The sequence below is a fragment of the Kogia breviceps genome, chromosome 18 (assembly GCF_026419965.1).
Source record: "Kogia breviceps isolate mKogBre1 chromosome 18, mKogBre1 haplotype 1, whole genome shotgun sequence".
In the NCBI taxonomy this organism is placed as follows: domain Eukaryota; kingdom Metazoa; phylum Chordata; class Mammalia; order Artiodactyla; family Physeteridae; genus Kogia; species Kogia breviceps.
This window is the reverse complement of record NC_081327.1, coordinates 10,638,539-10,659,387: the sequence shown is the minus strand read 5'-3', so window position 1 is coordinate 10,659,387 and position 20,849 is coordinate 10,638,539. Positions and strand designations below refer to the sequence as shown.

Below are 20,849 nucleotides of genomic sequence, written 5' to 3'. Positions count from 1 at the left end.
GCTCACTTAAATCACTTGCCCAAGACCTTAAGCCCAGCTAGGACTTTAAATGAGGTCTGTCTCTGAAGCCCATGTTCTTTCAACAACTGAGTTCTCCTCCTAAAGCCAGGATCGTTGGATCTAGACCAGGATCTCAAGATCATAGGATCTGAGAGGTGAGCTCATAAGGCTAGAAGCCCAAGTTGGAGAGCTTGAATCAGAGATGAAAGAATCAGGAGGAGGAATCCAAGCTGGAGGTGCCCTTAGAGACAGCGCAACCCGTTCAGTGCAGGTGAGGTGCTGGAAGCCCAGAGAGGGGAAGGAGTTCCCCAAGGCCACACAGCTGCTAAGAGATAGAATTGAGGGCTCAGGGCCTGTTGGACTGGCTTCACTGTGAAACATCACCCTGTGTAATTCTGAGAGGGAAGGAACTGGAAACTCTACCCACTCGTTTCATCCTCATTTCATGCCAGCCCAGGGTGGGTGGTCCCAAATGATAGCCGCTGGCAGTGAAGAGACGATCCAGGGTTGGGGTACTGGCAGGAAACTGAGGCTCCCCTGGCGGCCTATGGGCAACTGCTCCCTCTCCTGGGTGATGTAAGTCACTCCCTTAGGGTGGGGGCCGCTGGGCTATTTCTGGAAGTTGGGATGAGGCCTGTCTCCTGGCAACATAGATGCAGCTGAGTTGGTGGTGGTGGTGGTGTGATGGAGAAAGAGGGATGTCATCACTGGAGGGAGGAGGAGGACCCTGACTAGTAGTCTCAGCACCTGATTCTAGTGCGTTCAAAGCACCTCTAAACCGGGTCTATTGTGAATTCAAAGGCATTCAGCTCCAGAACTGCTCTCCAGGTTATTCCACAGCCTAAGCAGACTTCCTGCCCCAAATTCTGGCTGAGTGGGATGTCACAGGTGGCATCTGGTCTTGAAAATTCCAGCGGCTCCTCTAATTTTTAATGACCCACCTAAATCTATTCACAGTTTCTGCAAGACCGTACCTTTGCTCCCTTCCACATCCTCCGGGATCTCTGATAACCAAGTATAAAGCCCTTTATAGATCTCAAGACACTTCATCAATTAATTCATCCCATGAGAGACCCTCTTCTTATCGATAATCTCCAGTACTCCCACAGTCCGCCAAAGGTCCTTCCTTATGCTTCTCAACCATCCTCAGACATCCCCTCAGTCACCAGTAGTTTCTCAGTTTCCCACAGACCTTTTTTACAGACACCCCAAGTCCTCCCTAACTTCACTGGTCTCCAGGAAGACCAGTTCACCTCTTCAAAGACTCCCCTGAGCACCTCCAGACACCCATAGGCCCCTCATAACCACTTACAACCCGCTCTAGCACCCCTCAGCAAACGTTCTCAGCTCGTACAAACATTCGGGTAAGATTCCCTCAGACCGATGCCCTCAGACTCCGACGGACCCCAATCCCCTCTGGCGGTTGCCCGCGCGCGGCCCACTGCACATGTCCCACGGGTTCTGACCGTTAAGTAACTGCCGCTATGCCGCCCTGTTCCTCTGCCCTTGCAGACCTTCTCGGTCCAGTTTAGGATTCCCCAGACATTGGGGTTTGACTCGGATTTTTGCTTGTAGACTCCGAGCCGCCGCCAGAGGGCAGCAGACACTATTTGACTGAGAAACTACTACAATTCCCAGAAGCACCCGCTCTGGGCCGTGCGTGATGCAGCCTCATTCATTGAGAAGAGAGCGGAAGTGTGACTGCGCTTTGCCTTCTGGTTAATGCAGTTTGAAAAGGCTTTAGCGCTACCGTCTGTCCTACCCCAGGGGTAGGGTCAATTCCGCAGGGAATTGCGGTCAGCTACAGACCGAGTGGACGAGACTTTCTTCAGGATTCAGAAAGCAGAGGACAATTAGTGTGATCACAGGATCTGATTAAAGTGAAGTCTAGAGACTCCATTTCCCATCATTCCACAAGGCAGGAGGGGCGGAGAGTGATTTCATTCTAGTTCCAAGTACTTCCGGGACACACACACACACACACACACACACACACACACACACACACACACACACACACACACACACACACACACACACACACACACACACTCTCTCTCTCTCTCTCTCTCTCTCTCTCTCTCTCTCTCTCTCTCTCTCTCTCTCTCTCTCTCTCTCTCTCTCTCTCTCTCTCTCTCTCTCTCTCTCTCTCTCTCTCTCTCTCCCCCCCCCCTCCTTTCTCCTCTCTCTCTCTCTCCTCTCTCCTCCCTCTCTCTCTCAAACACATACAGACACACACCGCTTGGGGCTACTGTCCTTCCGGGTATGAATCGCTAAGTGGGGCGATATAATGCGTGCACAAAACCCAAGGCTACTCCTAGCAGCCGGCTTCCTTCTTTTGGGCCTTTCAGGATTCTGTGATTTAGGAAGCGTGAGGATGCAAAAAGCGTAATGGGAGTTCAAGAAAAATTCTATTTTCATTTCTTGCAAACTTCGGCTCAGCCTGCTGGTGCAACCTGCATTGCTAGAAAAAGCTAGACCGTATCCGAAGACTGTATTGTCCTGAGAAACCACCGGAAACTTTATTTCCTAAATCGTTTGCAGGGAGGGTTTTCCTTCCGGATTTGTGGAAACTTGGAACTTGGAGTGTTTGCACTCCATTTTCCAGCAGCCCCCGATAGACCGGCTCTTTCTTGGGACCTGGAGGCGGGGCAGGAGGCGTTGAAACTTTCTTCAGTCTCCCCTAGGCGTCACCTTTCGCTCACGCTCTGCCGAAGGTACCTATTAGACTACACTTCCCGGCAAGCCTCTGCAGTCTCGTCTCACAAAGGGTCGGGATCCGGTCTGGACTATTCCCCAGCATGCTTCAAGATCATGGTAGATCCCTCCCCTTCAGTCAGTGGGAAGGCTGCCTTGAACTCCATTTCCCAGAAGAAACAAGGGCTCGCTGTAGCAACTGCTCTGAAGCCTCGGTGTTGACTACATTTTCCAGCGGGGACTGCGGCCTAGCGAACGAGGGAGGAGGAATGCTATTCCATTTCCTAGCCTATCTCCGGAACTACAGTATCCACTTGGGGCTTAGGGATCACATGGGACTCCATTTCCCGGCGTGCTTTGGGAGTAGCTTCACACCTGCAATGCGGTGAGGGCGTGGCAATGACTCCATTTCCCGGCTTGCCTCACGGCCCGATTGCGGCGGCTACGCGGCCTCCGACTCAATTTCCCAGAGTGCACCTGGCGCTGGTCGGCATACAGTCAATATACTGAGTGAGCGACTGGACTCCGTTTCCCGGATTGCATCACGTCTACACAGCTCATTGATGGAGTACTACATTTCTGAGCCACACCTAGGGACGCGCGGTTGCCGCAATGGAGTGAGTGTGCGACTCTGATCCTACTTCCGAAAGTGCTTCAGGGTCCGCTGTGGGCACAGTCGGCCAATTTATTGCCCAGGACTGTGTTTCCCGAGGTGCAGAGCGACCAATCAACCCCGCAGTCCACTCTGTCTTTGCGGACTCTATTTCCCGACGTGCCGCGCGGCTTTCTGTGAGGGCCGACAGCGGCGACGGCGGCGCGCAGAGCCAGCGGACTGCATCTCCCGGCGTGCCGCGCGGCGGGCGCTGGGCCGGAGCCGGAGCCGGAGCCCGAGCCCAAGCGGCGCGGCCTGGAAGAGGCCGGAGCCCGGGGGAGGCGGCAGCAGCGGCAGCGGCGGGGGCGACCCGGGCAGCCCGAGCCCCGCGGCCTGGGCCTGCGCTCGGCGCCATGAGCGGTGGCGCGCCTTCGGGAGGCGGCCCTGGGGGCTCGGGCCGGGCGCGGACCAGCTCATTCGCGGAGCCAGGCGGCGGCGGCGGCGGCGGCGGCGGCGGCCCCGGGGGTTCGGCCTCTGGCCCAGGCGGCAGCGGCGGCGGGAAGACGTCAGTCGGAGCCATGGGCGGGGGCGTGGGGGCCTCGAGCTCCGGGGGTGGCCCCAGCGGCAGCGGCGGAGGAGGCAGCGGCGGCCCCGGCGCGGGCACCAGCTTCCCGCCGCCCGGAGTGAAGCTGGGCCGTGAGTACTAGCGTCGCCCGTGGCGGGTGGAGATCGGATCCCTGAAGTCACTTAGACGTCGATCAGGTTTTTCTTTACGCTTAGAGAGGAGCTCGAGGTCAGTGTGCCTCCCCAAACTGGGATCTGAGCTCTCCCCCATCCCAAAGAAAGGGATTTGGGGGGGTTACCATCACTTGGAGTTTAGAATTAGATTTAGTAATCCTCTAAGAGACAGGGGTCACAGGTTCCTGTTCTTCCAGTACCGAAGTCTTGGGTCCGTGAGCCTTAAAAACAGGGATCCGATATTGCCATCCATTCGAGAACAGGATCAGGGGTCATTGTCGCTTGCAAATGGGGCTCAAGGGTTATTGTTTCCCAAGAGAACAAGAATAAGATCATCACCATCCAGAAGGAGGGATCTGAATGTGTTCCCCTTCAGAGCACGGGGATTTGGAGTGAATATCACTTAGAAGCAGCGACTTGGGTTTGCTGTGTCCCCAAAGAACAGGGCCAGGGCTTTCCAAACCTGGTACATAGTCACCTTCCGTTTTAAAAGACTAGGTCTACTATCATAACTTGTCCATAATATGTAGAATTGTACCCCCAATGGTAGAAATTAATGATTGCTGCTTCTTGAGGATAGATTGGAAGTCAGTATACTTTTTAGACCAAGTCCATAGTCAGTATTATTCAAAAAAGATGGGTCAGTGGGTCTCCTTTCACAGAAATGGAATGAGGGCAGGGGAGGGTCCCAGTTCCACCCCATAGAGTAGGGATGTGAAGTTATACCTATTTCATTCTGAGGAATGATGTCACTGGCTCTGGAAAAATAGCTATGTAGGATCATCTCCCTCCAAAAGATGGTGTCACTGGCCTCTCAGAATGGATTTGATTCATCATTGCCTCCTTTTTTTTGGGGAAGCTTTCATCAGTTGTGCAAAGAAGAGGGATCACTATCCCCCAAGAATGCCGCCAAATTTTGTTGCCATTTACAGAACGGAGTTGGGAATTACAGCTTTCCTTGAAAGCACTGAGGCTGGGATAGCCCCCTGATGATAGAGATCAGGTTCACCATTATCACTATTAAGTGCTTGTTCATTAGGGACCAGTTACACACAGGATGGGGTCTGGGGCTCTGGACCTCACAGATGAGGTCAGGCCAGTGTTTTTTTCTAGCCCCAAAGTATTTGGGTAAGAGCTAATTGTCCCCCCAACGTGAGAGTTAGGGCACTAGCGCTTACTGGAGGAGTCATTCATTTCTGTCACCAGAAACCAGTGGTGAAGTTACCAGTTCCACTTAGGGAGGACTTAAGAGATCACTATACCCTGAGCTGTGAGAAAGGTTAGTGCTTTTCTAAAGTAGAATTACCTCAGGGTTACCGCTCTCAAGCAGCAGAAGTTAGGTCAGGCTTTCCCCAGTGAGGAGGGACCAGAAGGCAGTTCAGCTCATAGTGGATGGATTCAACATCTGGCAGTGTTGGTGCCTCCTCAAATCAGAAGGGACCAGTGATTTGCTGCTTACTGGAAGTGGAAATTAGGGGTCACCAACCCTTGAACAGCAAGAGGTTTTATGTGTCAGTATCCTCCCCTATGGGAGGAGTCAGGATTTGGGGTTCCATGAAGGGTAGAGGGGAAAGGGCACTGGGAGGCATCCAGTAGCCACCTTTGAAGACTGGGGAAGGGACAAAGAGCCCCCCCAACGAGCTTCCTGTAGTGACTCCCCTCCCTCTCACAGCCCCACGATGGTGTGGTGGCCAGAGGGGAAAAGTCAGTAGATCTTTTGTTCCCTTTGCTCCCCAGGTGACAGTGGGAAGGTGACCACAGTGGTAGCCACTCTAGGCCAAGGCCCAGAGCGCTCCCAGGAGGTGGCTTACACAGACATCAAAGTGATTGGCAGTGGCTCATTTGGGGTCGTGTACCAGGCACGGCTGGCAGACACGAGGGAATTGGTGGCCATCAAGAAGGTTCTCCAGGACAAGAGGTTCAAGGTAGCTTGGGGGGAACAGGGACAAGGAGGTTTGACTGCACGTGACTGGTGAGAGAACTCCAGCAAGAGTCCTGGACTTGGGCTTCCATGGGGGTCTGAGCATGGGCCAGAGGAGAAGGGAACGAGTTGTGTGGGAGATGGGAATGTGGATTCCAGGAGAGCCCAGAGCTGACTTGTGTTGGGCTTTTGCTGTAAGTGCTTTATAGGTGAGTTTAACTTACGGAAAGATTCTCTGAGGGTAGGTACTGTTGTTACTCCCATTCTAAGTAAGCAGAAACTGGAAACTGAGACTCAGATGAGAGAATTGCCCAAGGTCAAGACTGGAATCTGATTCCCAAGCCCTTCACCTTAACCACCGAGTTACACCCCTGCCCAGAGGAGAAAGGAAGCTGGTGGGGTTAATGAGTATGTTTGCGAAGGTCAAGCTCTGCCCCAAGGGTTTGACAGGTGCAGGGAGGCCTCCTGCCTTTGCTGCACATGCCTTGGTTTGGGGCTCTGTCCCGTCTGAGGAAGGGATACCCTTTTCTCATTCATACAGAGGTGTCCTGTGAGCTAGTAGAGGCCCTTTGGATCCTAGGCTACTCTGGATATAGGAGAACTGAGCCTAGGCTGAAGGGAACCAGGTCAGAGCCTAGGTCCTGGGCAGTGAGGACTCTCAGGGGAGCACCAGGGTGCTGCTCAGAATTTCATTATAGTTGAGTCCCAGAAGTGAGAGGGATCTGAGGATAGGGAGCTCTGAAGCCCGGAGGGGAACAGAGACTAGAGAAGCATGCTGAGACTGGGTCTCCTGGGAAGAAGTTGAGGCTGGATCCCCATTGGGAAGATGAGGATTGGAAGCCTGGAGTCTGAGACTCTGGAACCAAGCCGGGGTCCGAGGGCGCAGATGCCTCTAGTGAAAGCGGTGGGAGGAGTGGTGAACTGGATGGCCACTTCCTGTCTGTTGTTGCTTTTGCACCAGGCGGGGAGGTGGGCCTCATGTGGCCACATCATCTGATTTTTAAAGAGAAGCTGGAAAACTTAGATTATATGTGAAGTCATTTGATTGGTAAATCTCAGCAAAAAATCAAACATTTTTTAAAAGTAGGCTGCAGAAAGCACATAGAAGTGGTCTGAGTTTAGCCCACAGCTTGTGTGTGAGGGGAGTGGGCTGGGGGTGAGGAATTAGGGGCTGCGCCATGGGGCCTTGGAGCTGGGACACACAGGGAGTAGCTGCTTGGCTTTGTTAGCAGGAGTGGGGGAGTAGAGCTGTGGTGAGGGGTGCTAGGGAGGGGAGGCAGGGAGAGCTGGTGGTTTTCTGAGGCTGTCTTCCTTTGCCCCCAAGAACCGAGAGCTGCAGATTATGCGTAAGCTGGACCACTGCAATATCGTGAGGCTGAGATACTTTTTCTACTCCAGTGGGGAGAAGGTGAGACCTCAGTGTGTGGAGGAGTCCTCCACTTTGACTCCACCCATTTGCCTGCCTGCCTTCTTCATGACTGATGGTCTCTTCCCCCGTTATTCCCCACAAACCTTCCCTCCCCCCCTTGCTTGCTCTTTTCTCACAATGCCCCACACCTCTTCTTTGCTCTCTGCAGAAAGACGAGCTTTATCTAAATCTGGTGCTGGAATATGTGCCCGAGACGGTGTACCGGGTGGCCCGCCATTTTACCAAGGCCAAGTTGACCATCCCTATCATCTATGTCAAGGTAGGCAGGCAGGCAGGCTGCTGGGGCCCAGGCCCACAAAGCCAGGAGCTCCGGACAGACGCTTCTGCCTCTGTGGGTTCCCTCATCTCCAAGTTTACGTTGGTCTCTGGAGGCCTCACGTTCCCTGCCCTTGTCCCTATACCCCCAGAGATGGAGCGCACCAAAGGCAGGGCAGCCCCAACCCAAGGCCTGACTCAATCAGGGAGGCAGGCTGACCAGGCTGGGGAGCCCACTGGTACCGGTTAGCGTTTGTGGAGTTAGCTCAGAATCGAGGTGGGGACCTAAAATGCAGAGGGGAGACGATGAGCTCAGAGTCCTGGCCTTTGGAGCCTTGGCAGAGGGGTGATGGGAAAGAGGCAGGGTTGCGGGAAGTGTCCACAGAGCCAGGAACGCATGAGTCGATTCATCACCTGTGCGGGCTTATTCCCTAGTGCTTGGTGCTGTACCCTGTATGTTACTATCTGTAAGGAGGTGTTTGAACGAATGGATGAGTGCATGGGCCTAGGGACGCTGTGGAGAACAAGGCTGGAGCCGCCAGCTGCATTGGGAGGCGGAGGCTGGGTGCGAGTTTGTTGGAGGTTGCATGGGGCCCCGTTTTTCCTCCTGCTGGCTTTAAGTACCCCAGGCCTAGGTGAGCCCTGGGGCTCTACCAGTGGTGGGAGCTGTGGGACCTCGCTTCCTAGGAAGCAGTGGTGTGGTTTGTTGAATGTGTCCTGTGGCTGCCTGTGTTCCGGGGCCAGCACTGAGCAGTTCTAGAGGCCCAGTTGACTGAGACCCAGGCCTTGCTCCTGAAGAACTCTCAGTTTAACAGGGTAGACAGGTGTCATCACAGAGAACTATAAAACTACTAGCAACTGCCATACTGGAAGGAGCACAGGGGATTCTGGAAACAGAGGAGGCCCTGCCTGCTTTGGGAGTGAGAAGGATCAAGGAAGTCTTCTGGGAGGAGACCAGGCACAGGGCAAGAAAGTGGCATCTCTGGCCAAGGGCACTGAGAACAGAGGAGGAGGGGGCCAGGAAGCCTCCCTGAGCAGATATTAATGTGCCAGGCACTGGTCTAGGCCCTGGGGGATGCAGCAGTGATGGAAACACAAAGGTCCCTGCTCTTCTGGCACTTACATCCTAGTCAGTAGGGAAGAGGGTGGCAGGAAAATCCAGCTGGAGAGGGGCTGGCTCGTGGGTGGTTGTGACTGGTGGGCAAAGGAGGCTGAGCCTGTCTTGTAGCCAGTGGTTTTGGTGAGGCTCCCCAGCCTGCTTTAAAAGAAGGCCTTCCTGATGTATCTGTCTTATTCATCAGGCTTCTGCTGAAGTGTGTGCTTGAAGCAGTGGTTTCCAAAGTATGGACCAGCACCAGCACTAGGGGGCTTGTTGCAAATGCCTCGTCCTGAACTACTGAATCAGAAACTCTGAGAGTGGGGCCCAGCAGTCCGCAGTCCGTTTTAACAAGGCCACCAAGTGATTCTGGCGCTCACTAGAGTTTGAGAACCAGGGGGCAGCGAACTGTTTTCAAGTCAGGCAGAGTGGGTGGAAGGGCTCTTCAGGCCAAGATGGTGGAGCAGGGGTGTGCTCTGCGGGGAGAGCTGGGCTGGAGTTCTGCTGTCCCCTGCCTGCCCCAGGTGTACATGTACCAGCTCTTCCGGAGCTTGGCCTACATCCACTCCCAGGGTGTGTGTCACCGCGACATCAAGCCCCAGAACCTGCTGGTGGACCCCGACACCGCTGTCCTCAAGCTCTGCGATTTTGGCAGGTGGGCCTGACCCGGGGTGTGCTGGGTGGCTGAAGGGGCGAGGAGGGATCCCGACCCTTGGCTTGTGTTGACTCCTGCCTACGCATATCTTCCCACAGTGCAAAGCAGCTGGTCCGAGGAGAGCCCAATGTCTCCTACATCTGTTCTCGCTACTACAGGGCCCCGGAGCTGATCTTCGGAGCCACTGATTACACCTCATCCATCGGTCAGATTTGAGGGAGGGTGGGGGTGGGAATAGCAGTCATGGCAGCTTTTGAGTTCTTTCTGTGTGTCTGCCAGGCTCGGTGATAAAAGCTTAACATCTGTTCTTTTAGCCAGTCCTCAAATTTAGGAAGGTGACGCTGTCATCTGTGCGTTTTACAGCGGAGCAGCCTGAAGCTTAGAGTGGTGAGGCCACCTGCCCGCAGTCACACGGCTGGGACAGGCAGGGCTGGGCTATGAGAGCTGACCTGACTCCAGAGTCCATACCAGCTCTGGAACCTCCCAGTCAGTCCTTTCTTCTCAGGCAGGGGGAGGGGCTGACGGTGACGTTGGGGGAATCGGGAGGTAAGGCTTTGCCATCATGAGGGTGTGACCTGCTCACAGGGCCTCCGTGTCCTTCCCTGTTGCTGGGGATGACAGCGCCAACTTCCAGGCGTTAGGAGAGGGTGTGAAAGTGTTTGCAAGAGAACAGTCCTCGGCAGTGTGAGGAAACTTCATGGTCCCTAGATGTGAGCTTGTGCTGTGGCGGTCAAGGTTCAGACCGGGGAGGGGTGACTGCCGGCCTATAGCTATTCCCAAGGGCAGGATAGAGGCCAGAAGTGAGTAAGGCAGCCCACTTAATGCTTTACCTTCCTGAGGCCCAAAGAACACAGGTACCTGTTCTTGGCCTGTTGATCTGTCCTCTGAAGCTAGAGGCAGAGAAAAGGCTTATTGGGGTCACAGAGTGGAGAGAGGCAATGGAAACATCTAGGTTGGAGAGTACAGTGCAGTCAGGTAGACTTGGAGGTTCAAAGTCAGGCTCCTATGTTCCTAAGCTGTGTGTGACCTTGAGCAGGGCACTTCCTCTCTGAGCCGAGAAAATGGGGCTCCCTGGCATCTCTCAGGATGACCATGAAGGATAGAAATGTATGCCAGGGGATGGGCATGGTAGCTCTGACCCTGCCCCATTCCTCTTCAGATGTGTGGTCAGCTGGCTGTGTACTGGCCGAGCTCCTCCTGGGCCAGCCCATCTTCCCTGGGGACAGTGGGGTAGACCAGCTGGTGGAGATCATCAAGGTGAGGGCAGGGCCAGGGTGGGCAGGGATTGGGCTAAGTGCTAAGGGCCTTGGCTCAGACCCCTCCCTTTCCCTACAGGTGCTGGGAACACCAACCCGGGAACAGATTCGAGAGATGAACCCCAACTACACGGAGTTCAAGTTCCCCCAGATTAAAGCTCACCCCTGGACAAAGGTGGGGCAGGGCTAGGGGCTCAGGCAGCATGGCTGAGGTCCCCATTGGAGGCCAACTGGTCTGGGGACCTGGCTAGAGTCATGGCTCAGTAGTGGGTCAGTAACTTTAATCACATTTCAAAGTTTATGGAATTTCCCATACTCTAAAAGTCGAGGACCCACAATAAATGCAAGACTCCTGTTTTTCTGGTGGGGAAACATGCTCACAGCAGGGCCCATACAGTCATGGGACCTGAGCGGGTTGCTCATCTGATACAAACTGACCTCCCCTCAGAGGCCGGGCCTCAGTTGCCTCATGTGGAGAGTGGGCTTGTGGGAGGTGGGCAGGAGTATACCAGAGCCCAGGGCATCTCACCCTTGTCACCTCTGCCCCCTCCACCCCCCAAGGTGTTCAAATCCCGAACGCCACCTGAGGCCATCGCACTCTGCTCTAGCCTGCTGGAGTACACACCGTCCTCGAGGCTCTCCCCGCTGGAAGCCTGTGCCCACAGCTTCTTTGATGAACTGCGATGTCCTGGAACCCAGCTCCCCAACAACCGCCCGCTTCCCCCTCTCTTCAATTTCAGTCCTGGCGGTGAGGGCACAGCCTGGGATCCGGGTTGTTGGAGGGGCAGCCAAAGATTGTGAAGAGCTTGGTGTTGAAGACCGGAGTGGGGAGCTGAGGGGGGGCTGCAAGGCAGCCCTGGGGCTCAGGAAATGCCCCTGATTCTGGGAGACCCAAACCGATTTCTTCTGCACTCTGCAATCTCCTGTGTTAGGCTCTTGCCAGTTTTTCATTTAAAGTGTTCAGTGGCTACGTGTGTCCCCAGGCAACTGGCCTTGCCCAGAGCTGGGTCCCTATTTGGTGCCCCTTTCTAACCCCGACTGGGTCTCCAGGTGCCCTGTCCCCTGACTAGGCATGTCCATTCCTGTCTCTAGAACTCACCATCCAACCATCTCTCAACGCCATTCTCATCCCTCCTCACTTGAGGTCCCCGGCGGGCACTGCCTCCCTCACCCCATCCTCACAAGGTAAGTTGGGGGCCATCTTCTGAGCATTAAAGCTGCATTTCTCAGCCCGGGGTGGGGACGGGTCTGTTCTCTGTTTTCACAACCCCTGCGTTTCCTGCAAAATTGTTGACATTCTGACAGAAAGCATATTTTACATGTGAATGGCCACCTTTGTGAGGCATTATCGCCTGTATTTGTGTTTAAGTGCAAACTGGAAAACCAAAGACATAAGTTTAGCCTGCACAAACAAACAAAAAGTTAAATTTGTTGCTCACAGTAAAAAACTGGGGCCATTTTATGTACAAATCCAGATTTCCTGTTTCTCTTGGGGAAGAAAATAAGACTGGGCAGCAGTGGGCCTGCCTCTCAGGGCAGTGTTACCAGCTGGAGCTGAGGTCCAGCTGCCCCCTGTTCTGTGGGGCCTGGCTTTCTGGTGAGTCACTCAATGACCAACCTGGCCCTTTGGCATTTGAGTTTGCAACCCTAGACCTAAAGTGACAGCTTTCCATTTCTAATGTAGCCTCTCACACCAGCTTCCTGCTCTTGGGGGTGGGGGTGGGCTAAAAGGCAAAGGCTAACTGTCTGCTCCTTCCTTCCCCCTCAGCTTTAAGTGAGGCTCAGACCGGCCCGGACTGGCAGTCGACCGATGCCACAGCTCCCCTCACTAACTCTTCCTGAGGGCGCCACCAACTACCCTTCCATCTGGGAGCCCCTAGTGGGGCTGGGAAGGGGGGCCATAGCCTGTCAAGCTCCTGCCCTGAGCGGGCCCCTAGACTAGAGGGCAGAGGTAAATGAGTCCCTATCCCCACCTCCAGTCCCTCCCTCACCAGCCTCACCCCTGTGGTGGGCTTTTTAAGAGGATTTTAACTGGTTGTGGGGAGGGAAGAGAAGGAAGGACCGGGGATTGGGGGGCGGGGGGCAGGCGGCATGAGGACCTCCTACCCCCTCAGCTCCCTCCCCTCCCCCCAGGTCTCCACCTCCTCCAACCCCCCTCCCCTCCTGTATCCCTTGTAAATAGAACCAGACCAGCCCTTCTCCTCCTCTTCCCTTCCCTGGCCCCCGGGTGTAAATAGATTGTTATAATTTTTTTCTTAAAGAAAATGTCGATTCGCACCGTCCAAACTGGCCCTTTCCCCTCCAACAGCTGTGTCCCCCACTCCTGTGCCCTGCCCCTAAGGCCTCCTCCCTCCTCTCCCCATCCTGGAGGGCAGGGGCAGTGGGGGAGCTCCTGACGTCTTAGTTTTCACAGTAAGGTTTGCCTGTGTACAGACCTCCATTCAATAAATTATTGGCATGAAAACCTGCTTGCTGTCTGGACACCTGTTTTCACAGAGGTGAGGGAGGTGCCTGGGGGACAGGAGTGGGCTGCGTCTCAGGCAGGGGGACAGGGTGGGATGAACCCAGGCTGGTCCTGGCTCAGGTGCCCAAGCTTCCTGTGCTCCAGCCCTCCTCTGCACCTGTGATGAGCTAGCTCTGGTGTATCCGCTGCAGCACAAATCATCTGCTTCCACCGAGGGAAGGAAGCACTGTCATTCCCAGGTGACTGGTGAGAGAACTGGCCATCAGATAGGTCAAGGCCACAGAGTATAGGTGGCCAAGTCAAGGTTTGAACAAAAGGCTCCCTATCTCATAGCCTGAGCTACCTGCCACTTCAGGGGGACACAGGATGATGGAGGGTGGGTCACTCAGGCCAAGACAACCTTGGTATAGACTCTTAGTGGGCATGGATGGGGGCAGAGGAGCTGTCCCCAAACCCTAGCAGTTCCCCAAGCCTTCATTTCCTTCTTAACAGGGCCCCACCTGGCCCACCTCTTTAGGGATGCTGGGAAGTAACACCCCTGGGAAGGCTGTTGCAGGGTGTGGCTTTTGCCCTTGCTTTGAAAACATGCTGGGGCCAGGTGGTGGGGCCATGGCCAGAGGAAAATGGCATCTCCTCCACATGGTGCCAATGGTAGGCGAGGGCAGGAGGCCCTAGAAGTAAAAGGGAGCCTGGACAGGAGCAACTGACATGTCCTCCACTGGACTCCATTTGTGAAGAAAAAAGGAGAAGAGTTTAGAACATATCCCAGAGGGTGTTCAGGGACTGTTCCTGTAGCATCTGGGCTCCGCTGTCTGCTTAGGCGAGCCCCAGGGGCATCTGTATACTGCCCAGAGCAAGCCCTGGCCCGCCCTGCTCAACACCATCCAGATGTCACCTTGTTTGTAGGATGAACACATAGAGCAAGTGGACTGGGTAAGGGAAGGAGGGCTGGTCTGGACAAGGGGCTAACCTCGGGCTCCTGGGGACCCCTTCCGGCTGCTCACACCCAGTGGGCCATGAGGTCACTGAGGGTGTCCTACACCTTCCTCCCACCCCCATGGCCTCTGCCCAGGTCTGGCCCCATCCTCTACTTCCTGGACCATCTCCAGTTTCCTCTGCCCCACCCTGATGCCAGGGAGCCCTAACCCCACCTATGACCCTCACCCCATCACATCCCCCACACTGCCCCAACTTCTTAGCCTGGCTTTTAAGGCCTTCCCAGATCTAGGCTTCCCTCCTTCCCTGCCTTGTCGCCCCTCCTCTGCCCAGCCTCCCTCCCAGACAGCTCAGCCACAGCCATGTCCTGCTGCACCTGTCCGAGCACCCTGGTCTGCAGAGGCCTGAGACAAGCCTTCCCCATGGACCTGCCATAAATCATCTACTTTCATTTGGAAAGGGAAGGATTGTCAGCCCAGGTAACCTTTGAAAAGGTTGGGGATTCCTTCCTGTTGCCAAGACTTTTTATCTTTTGAGGCCCCTTAAACCCCAATTGCTCTGTGACAATGGCTCACTTTTCCTCCAGTTACCATGACTCCTCCTCTAAGCCCCCGCCCCCTGCAGTGGTTTCAGGTCACAATCAGTCCACAGCTGTTATCAGTTACAGATATGGGCTAAAAGGACCACATGGATTCAAATCTTGGCCAATGCCTCTGCCCAGTGATGAGATCTTGGGTGAGTCTCTGTCCCTGTTTTCTCACTTGGGATAATACTGAGATCACACAGGCCTGCTGAGATCATTATACTTGTATAGTGCTAACTGCAGTGCCTGCCATGGCCGGGCAGTCAAATGTTCGCTGTTATTGTAGCTGTCAATAACTGGACGACCTCCAAGTATACCAAGAACTCACCCTCCTTGCAGTGCTGCCTGCCTGGAATATTTTCTTCGTCTTCCACTAGGAGATTTCTACTTTTCCTTCAAAGATTAACTCCTCTAGGAAGTCTCTGACTCCTGATCTACCGTGGAGGTTTGTTCCCTGCTCTGGCATCCTACTGTCCCTGCACATCCCCGCTGCAGCCCTGAGGGTCCTGGGGCTGAGATCTATCTGTCCCCACCTGGGCAGGGCAGAGGCCTGATTCATCTCTGGCCCCCAGCACACGGGAGGGAGGCCTTAGGACACCCAGGCTGAATAAATCAACAAGACATTCAGAGAGCAAGGCCATCTGTATTTGTGGGTGTTCCTCCTACCACACTGCATGGCTTCTGGGGCAGAGCCCATGTCTGACTCATTCCTGGGTTTCCAACATCACCCACCTGCAGCTGAATACCAGGGTACCTACAGATTTCCCTCCACGTTGTAGAAAGTGAGATCAAGGAAGCCCAGAGAAGTCAAGTGCCTTCTTCCACCAGGCAGAGCCAAATCCTGGGAGTCCAGAGAAGGCTAGGGCCGGGGGGACAAGCAGAGGACGTGAAGAGGTATGTGACAGGGCCCAGCACAGAGCTTTCACACGGTTGGGGCTCAGGAAAGGTTACCTGATGTTGCTGGGCACCAGGGTGATGCAGAGCAAAGAGCCTTGGAGAACCCCGCTTTGCAATGCAGTGGGGTGACCGGGACACATCATATCGTGTCTCAGAGCTTCAGAGTCCCCTCAGGCAGAGAAAGGTGACGCCTGGTGGGGCCATTCTGAGAAGTCAGTGGGTAAGAGGCCAGGGTGAATGCTGGTACCCGGTGGGCGCCAGAGTGGCTTGCCAGGGCGTGGCCCCCTTTCTCCCCAGAGGTGCCCACACTTGATTCTGCAACCAAACTCTTTTATTGTTGCTCTTCAGCTGTGTCACACAAAGGCCGTGTCCAATTGCAGCAGCCCGCTTGCTTCAGTGGCCCCCAGTGCCGCCTGGCACAGCTGCAGCGTGTCCACAAGTGCCAGTGGCTGGGACGTCTCGATGATGGCAATGGTCTCCCCGAGCTCGGTGCACATGATAGTCTGCTGAGGCTCGGGGGGCGGGGGTGGGGCAGGAGGGGGTGATCTGGGAGGCTGCAGTGTCATCGTCCGAGCTTGGGCGTGGACCCGCTGATGCAGTCGCAGGCCCGCCATGGCACGGAACCAGCGGCCGCAGGTCCCGCAGTAGTAGGGGCTCTTGTTGTAGAGACCGGTGATGGGGAGGCGGGGTGCACGGGCAAAGGCAACTGGCCGCAGGTGCAGCCTCCGGTGCTGCTGCAGGTTAGAGCTCTGCGTGAAGCGCTTGCCACAGTCCAGGCACTGGTAGGGACGCACACCCGTGTGGGTCAGCTGGTGGCGGCTGAGGTTGGCCAGAGAAGCAAAAGTCTTGCCACAGGAATGGCACTGGAAGGGCCTCTCGCCCGTGTGCGTCCGCAGATGGTTGCGCACATGGACCAGCTTCTTGAAGCCCTTGCCGCAGACACCGCAGCGGTGTCGCCGCTCAGGGGGCCCATGGACCGCGCGCCGGTGCCGGGAGAGCCGGGAGGCGGAGGCAAAGGACTTGGAGCACTGCGGGCAGGGCAGCTGGGTGGGTGGGGCAGGGGGCAGCGGGGGGGGCGTGGGCTCGGCAGGAGCCGGGGAGGCGGCGGCCGCCGCCGCCATGGGAGGTGCCCCGCTCTTGCCGGCGTGTGTGCGCCGGTGGTAGAGGAACTTGGTCATGTTGCTGAACGTTTTGCCGCAGCGGCAGCGGTGCAGTGGGTTGGCAGTGTGGGCCCGCCGGTGGGCCACCAACGTGAGTTCTGTGCTGAAGCCGCGGCCACAGTCCACGCAGAGGTAGCGGGCTTCGCCGCGGTGCAGCCGCAGGTGCTGCTCCAGTGAGGCTGCCTTCTTGAAGACCTTGGAGCAGGTCGTACATTCGTGTGTGCCACCAACATGGGCCCGGCCATGAGCCAGAAGCCGGTTTGCCGAGCTGAAGCTGCGCTGGCACTGGCTGCAGTGGAAGGGGTGAGCCGCTGACGCTGGGCCACGGGACGCCCGCCGGTGTCGCCGGCGTGCCCCTGCTGAGGTGCAGCGTTGAGGACAATCCCCACAGCCCTGGGCCTGGCCGGCTGTGGACCTGTCAGCTCCCTTAGAATCATCACCAACCTCGGCTGCTGCCTCCTCCTCGTCCTCTGTCTCTTCGTCGTCATCTTCATCCTCACCCTCCTCCTCCTCCTCTAGCCCGTTGCGCTCTTCTTTCTCTAGGGAGTCAAAGTGGGTGCCCTGGTGCTCCAAGAACTCCTCAGGGGTGGTACACAGGGCAGAGCACTCAGGACACTCATAGGGCTCCATCTTGACTTCGGGTGGAGCAGGGGGTGGAGGTGGCGAGGGGAGGGGAGGCAGAGGAGGTGGCACTGGAGGTTTAGCTGCTGCAGCAGCAGAAAGGTGCTGGGCCTTCCGATGAGCCACCCACAGCTCAGGTGAGGGAAACAGCTCCTGGCAGTCTCCACACTGGTACCGGATCTGGCTCGCAGACTCCCGCAGGTGGGCATCCTGGTGGGCCAGGAGCTCGCTGGGGGAGAGGATGAGCTGGCTGCACTCACCGCACTGGAAAGGCCCATCCTCAGTGCCTGGCACCAGCTCCGGCTCCAGGCCAGCGTCCTGGCTGGTCAGCGCCTCCTCCTCTGTGACAGTGGGCACATGCTGCTCCTGGTGTGAGAGGACTTCTTCCAGTGTGTTGTAGAGGCTGCCACATTCAGAGCACATGAACTGGAAGAAGAGGGACGAGGCAAGGGCCTCCCCAGGTGTCATCTCAGTCACCTCCGTTAACATCTCCATTTTCTCCCCTAACATCACTGTTGACATCTCCACTGCCCCTGGTGACATCTGTGTTGGCATCTCAGCCACTTCAGCTGCCTCAGCCACCACCTCTGCCATTGTGCAAAAGGCAGTACCTGGAGAAAGAAGGGGGTGCCTAGTGAGACCAGGAACTCAAGGGGAGGGGGGATGTCTCAGGAGTTCCCTTGCCTGTCCCATCACTCACCAGCCTCTAACAATCAGCAAGTCTGGATCCAATATTTATATCTCAGTCTTCAGTGAGCCTGTGACCCTGTAGCTGAACTGCACCCCATGGCGGCCAGGTATCTGCAGAAGAGAGACAGACCTTCTCAGTCTGGCCTCTGATGCCACCCTCCTTACCCAGAGGGCTGGTCACACCCTTTCCAAGAATAGAATGTGTCTTTTGGGGTCTCTTGGCCTTGGCCTGTGCAGTTTCCTCTCTGTGCAGCATCTTTCCTCTCTCTACTTGTACACAGAGAGATGTAGCAAGGTGTTTAAGAGCATAGGCTATGGACCAGACTGCCCTTGGCTTGGTTAGTATTTTTGTTTTGTTTTGTTTTTTGCGGTACGCGGGCCTCTCACTGCTGTGGCCTCTCCCGTTGCGGAGCACAGGCTCTGGACGCACAGGCTCAGTGGCCATGGCTCACGGGCCCAGCCGCTCCGCGGCATGTGGGATCTTCCTGGACCGGGGCACAAACCCGCGTCCCCTGCATCGGCAGGCGGACTCCCAACCACCGCGCCACCAGGGAAGCCCCTGCCTTTGGCTTGAATCTGAGCTCCACCACTTACTTCATCTCTCAGAGACTGTATTCTCATCTGTGAAATGGACTAAAAGTAGTACTGACCACAAAGTCCCTGGTACTTTGTAAAGCTTAGATAGAACGGTTACTTCTAATTCTCCAGAAATGTTGTTTTTGGCCCCTAAGTCTTTTTTTTTTTTTTTTCGGTACGCGGGCCTCTCACTGTTGTGGCCTCTCCTGCTGCAGAGCACAGGCTCCGGATGCGCAGGCTCAGTTGCCATGGCTCACGGGCCCAGCCGCTCCGAGGCATGTGGGATCTTCCCGGAGAGGAGCATGAACTCGTGTCCCCTGCACCGGCAGGCGGACTCTCAACCACTGCGCCACCATGGAAGCCCAGACCCTAAGTCTTTGTTTTTTTGGTTTGTTTTTTGCGGTACGCGGGCCTCTCCCTGTTGTGGCCTCTCCCATTGCGGAGCACAGGCTCCGGACACGCAGGCTCAGTGGCCATGGCTCACGTGCGCAGCCGCATGTGGGATCTTCCCGGACGGGGGCACGAACTCGTGTCCCGTGCATCAGCAGGCAGACTCTCAACCACTGCGCCACCAGGGAAGCCCCGACCCTAAGTCTTTGATGCTGCTATTCCTTCTGCCAACAAAGTTCTCTCTTCTTTTCTAGCAAACTCTACATCCACAGGGTGGTGGCCACTCCCTCTTCCTTGGGGTTCTTATGGTATCCTGTGCCAGCTCCATCACAGCAAATATCATGAACTTGGGATACAGTCTGTGCTCCTCACCAGACTGAGCTTGCTGGCAGGGCAGGTTTGATTTATTGTAGGGGCTGCTGTCACCAACAAAGCCACTGACCAAGGACAGGGATTTTAACTTTTGAACTTTCCTCTATGTGCCCCATCTCTCCCTCTACAGGTGTGGGCTCAGCCCAACGCAGGCCCCTCCACACAACAGGGGCTCAGAGTCCCTACAGCAAATGACTGCCGCCCATGCAGGCCTAAGCAGCAATTTTCCAAATATAATCCCCACCATCTCCATTTCTTCTTCAACTCATCTGTTAGTGCCAGAGGGCAGGTGGAGTTCAGCTTACAGCTCTGCACACAAAAGTTGCTCCTGTTTAGCTCCCAGAGGTCTCACCATAACAAGCACTGAGTAGATTTGGTCAATGAATTATGCTCCCTCCAGGAAGTGTGGCCCTGAGAGTTTAACTGTCCTGGTGCACATTCCAGTTTTCCCATCAGACCAGCCCTCCTATTAGACTGTGAATTCCCACAATAACAAGGCCCAGCACAGGGCCCTGCTATCAGCTGCTTTCCAATAAATGTTCCTTAAGTAAATGATTCACTAAAAGCCCAAGAGCTAAACTTTCCAACTCCCTCACTAATTTTTGAGTTGCTCGGGCCCTGGTACACAAAAGCCATTCAATAACGGACCTTCCTGGAAACAGTCAACCAGGGGCCTGACAGTTCAACTTTGCATCGTTTACAGCCCCTCTCCCAACAGAGAACTCCCTTCCAGCGAGGCCCAGTGCCTGGTGCAAGGCTTACACAAAGTAGGCACCCAATAAATGTCTAGAAGATGGCCCGAAGGACCTGATATTTGGACTTTCCTAGTCTGCATTCCCCATTTCCCAATCCTGGATTGTGAATCACTGGGGGGAAGGATGGATTTTTGTTATACAGTAGACCAATAAAAGTCCTTCCAGGAAAGAGCCCACCAGGGGCCTGGAAGTTCAACTTTCTTGAAACACATCCCTTTTCTCTGACCAGACTTAACAACTACGCAACCTGAGAGTTCCCTGCAAACGGTGGGGGCCGGGCGGGCTCAAGCGTAGGGTCCTGCACCCCTCAGGCGCTCTATCAACACTCCAGGGCACAGAAGCAGCAGCACTCTCTTTCCACTCCGCGTCGCTCCCGCCCTAGCGAAGGCCCCAAAGCTCTTCGACCCCCGGAGTCCCCCTCGTTCTCCCTCCGCCCTCTCCGTAAGCCCAGCTCTCTCTTCCCCGGCCCGCCCCGCGGCGCCCTCACCCGTCTCTCTTGCCTCCTGCAACCCCCGCCGCTCTTGACACAGACCCTCGGCTCCAGGCGTGTGGGACCCCCTCACTATCCACGCCTCCCATTGGGCGCTGCCCTTACCCGCGGCGGCCAATCAGAGCCGAAAGCGGAGGGCACGCGCTCCTGCGCCTGCGTATGGACGCTTAGGCGGGGCTCGGCGAGTTTCTCCACGCACACAACTGTGCCCTGTGGGCGGGGCTCCGGGCTCGGAGAAGCGCCTGCGCAGTTCTGCCGGGCCGCTCCTCCGCCAAG

At 55.8% G+C, this 20,849-nt stretch overlaps 2 protein-coding genes across 5 annotated transcripts; one reads left to right on the top strand and one right to left on the bottom strand.

The window, feature by feature from the left end:
- The first annotated feature begins 3,337 nt into the window (after positions 1-3,337).
- Positions 3,338-13,107, top strand: GSK3A (glycogen synthase kinase 3 alpha). 2 transcript variants are annotated; one of them, XM_067018474.1, is made up of 12 exons: positions 3,338-3,985; positions 5,765-5,952; positions 7,273-7,356; positions 7,526-7,636; positions 9,253-9,383; positions 9,482-9,588; positions 10,543-10,640; positions 10,719-10,814; positions 11,201-11,387; positions 11,732-11,824; positions 12,115-12,236; positions 12,408-13,107. In XM_067018474.1, exons 1-11 carry the CDS (start codon positions 3,703-3,705, stop codon positions 12,195-12,197), a joined length of 1,461 nt encoding a protein of 486 aa, XP_066874575.1. In that variant the 5' UTR covers positions 3,338-3,702; the 3' UTR covers positions 12,198-12,236; positions 12,408-13,107. The 2 variants fall into 2 exon arrangements, with proteins under 2 accessions (XP_066874575.1, XP_058901335.1); XM_059045352.2 differs by lacking the exon at positions 12,115-12,236 and having other exon boundaries at positions 3,672-3,985.
- Positions 13,108-15,245: 2,138 nt separating this feature from the next.
- On the bottom strand, positions 15,246-20,681 carry ZNF526 (zinc finger protein 526). 3 transcript variants are annotated; one of them, XM_059045338.2, is made up of 3 exons: positions 20,571-20,681; positions 18,001-18,101; positions 15,246-17,911 (listed from the first exon to the last, which is right to left on the bottom strand). In XM_059045338.2, the coding sequence occupies exon 3, from the start codon at positions 17,892-17,894 to the stop codon at positions 15,873-15,875; it is 2,022 nt and encodes a 673-aa protein (XP_058901321.1). In that variant the 5' UTR covers positions 17,895-17,911; positions 18,001-18,101; positions 20,571-20,681; the 3' UTR covers positions 15,246-15,872. The 3 variants fall into 3 exon arrangements, with proteins under 3 accessions (XP_058901321.1, XP_058901324.1, XP_058901322.1); XM_059045341.2 differs by having other exon boundaries at positions 20,584-20,637; XM_059045339.2 differs by lacking the exon at positions 18,001-18,101 and having other exon boundaries at positions 20,571-20,650.
- Positions 20,682-20,849: the final 168 nt, after the last annotated feature.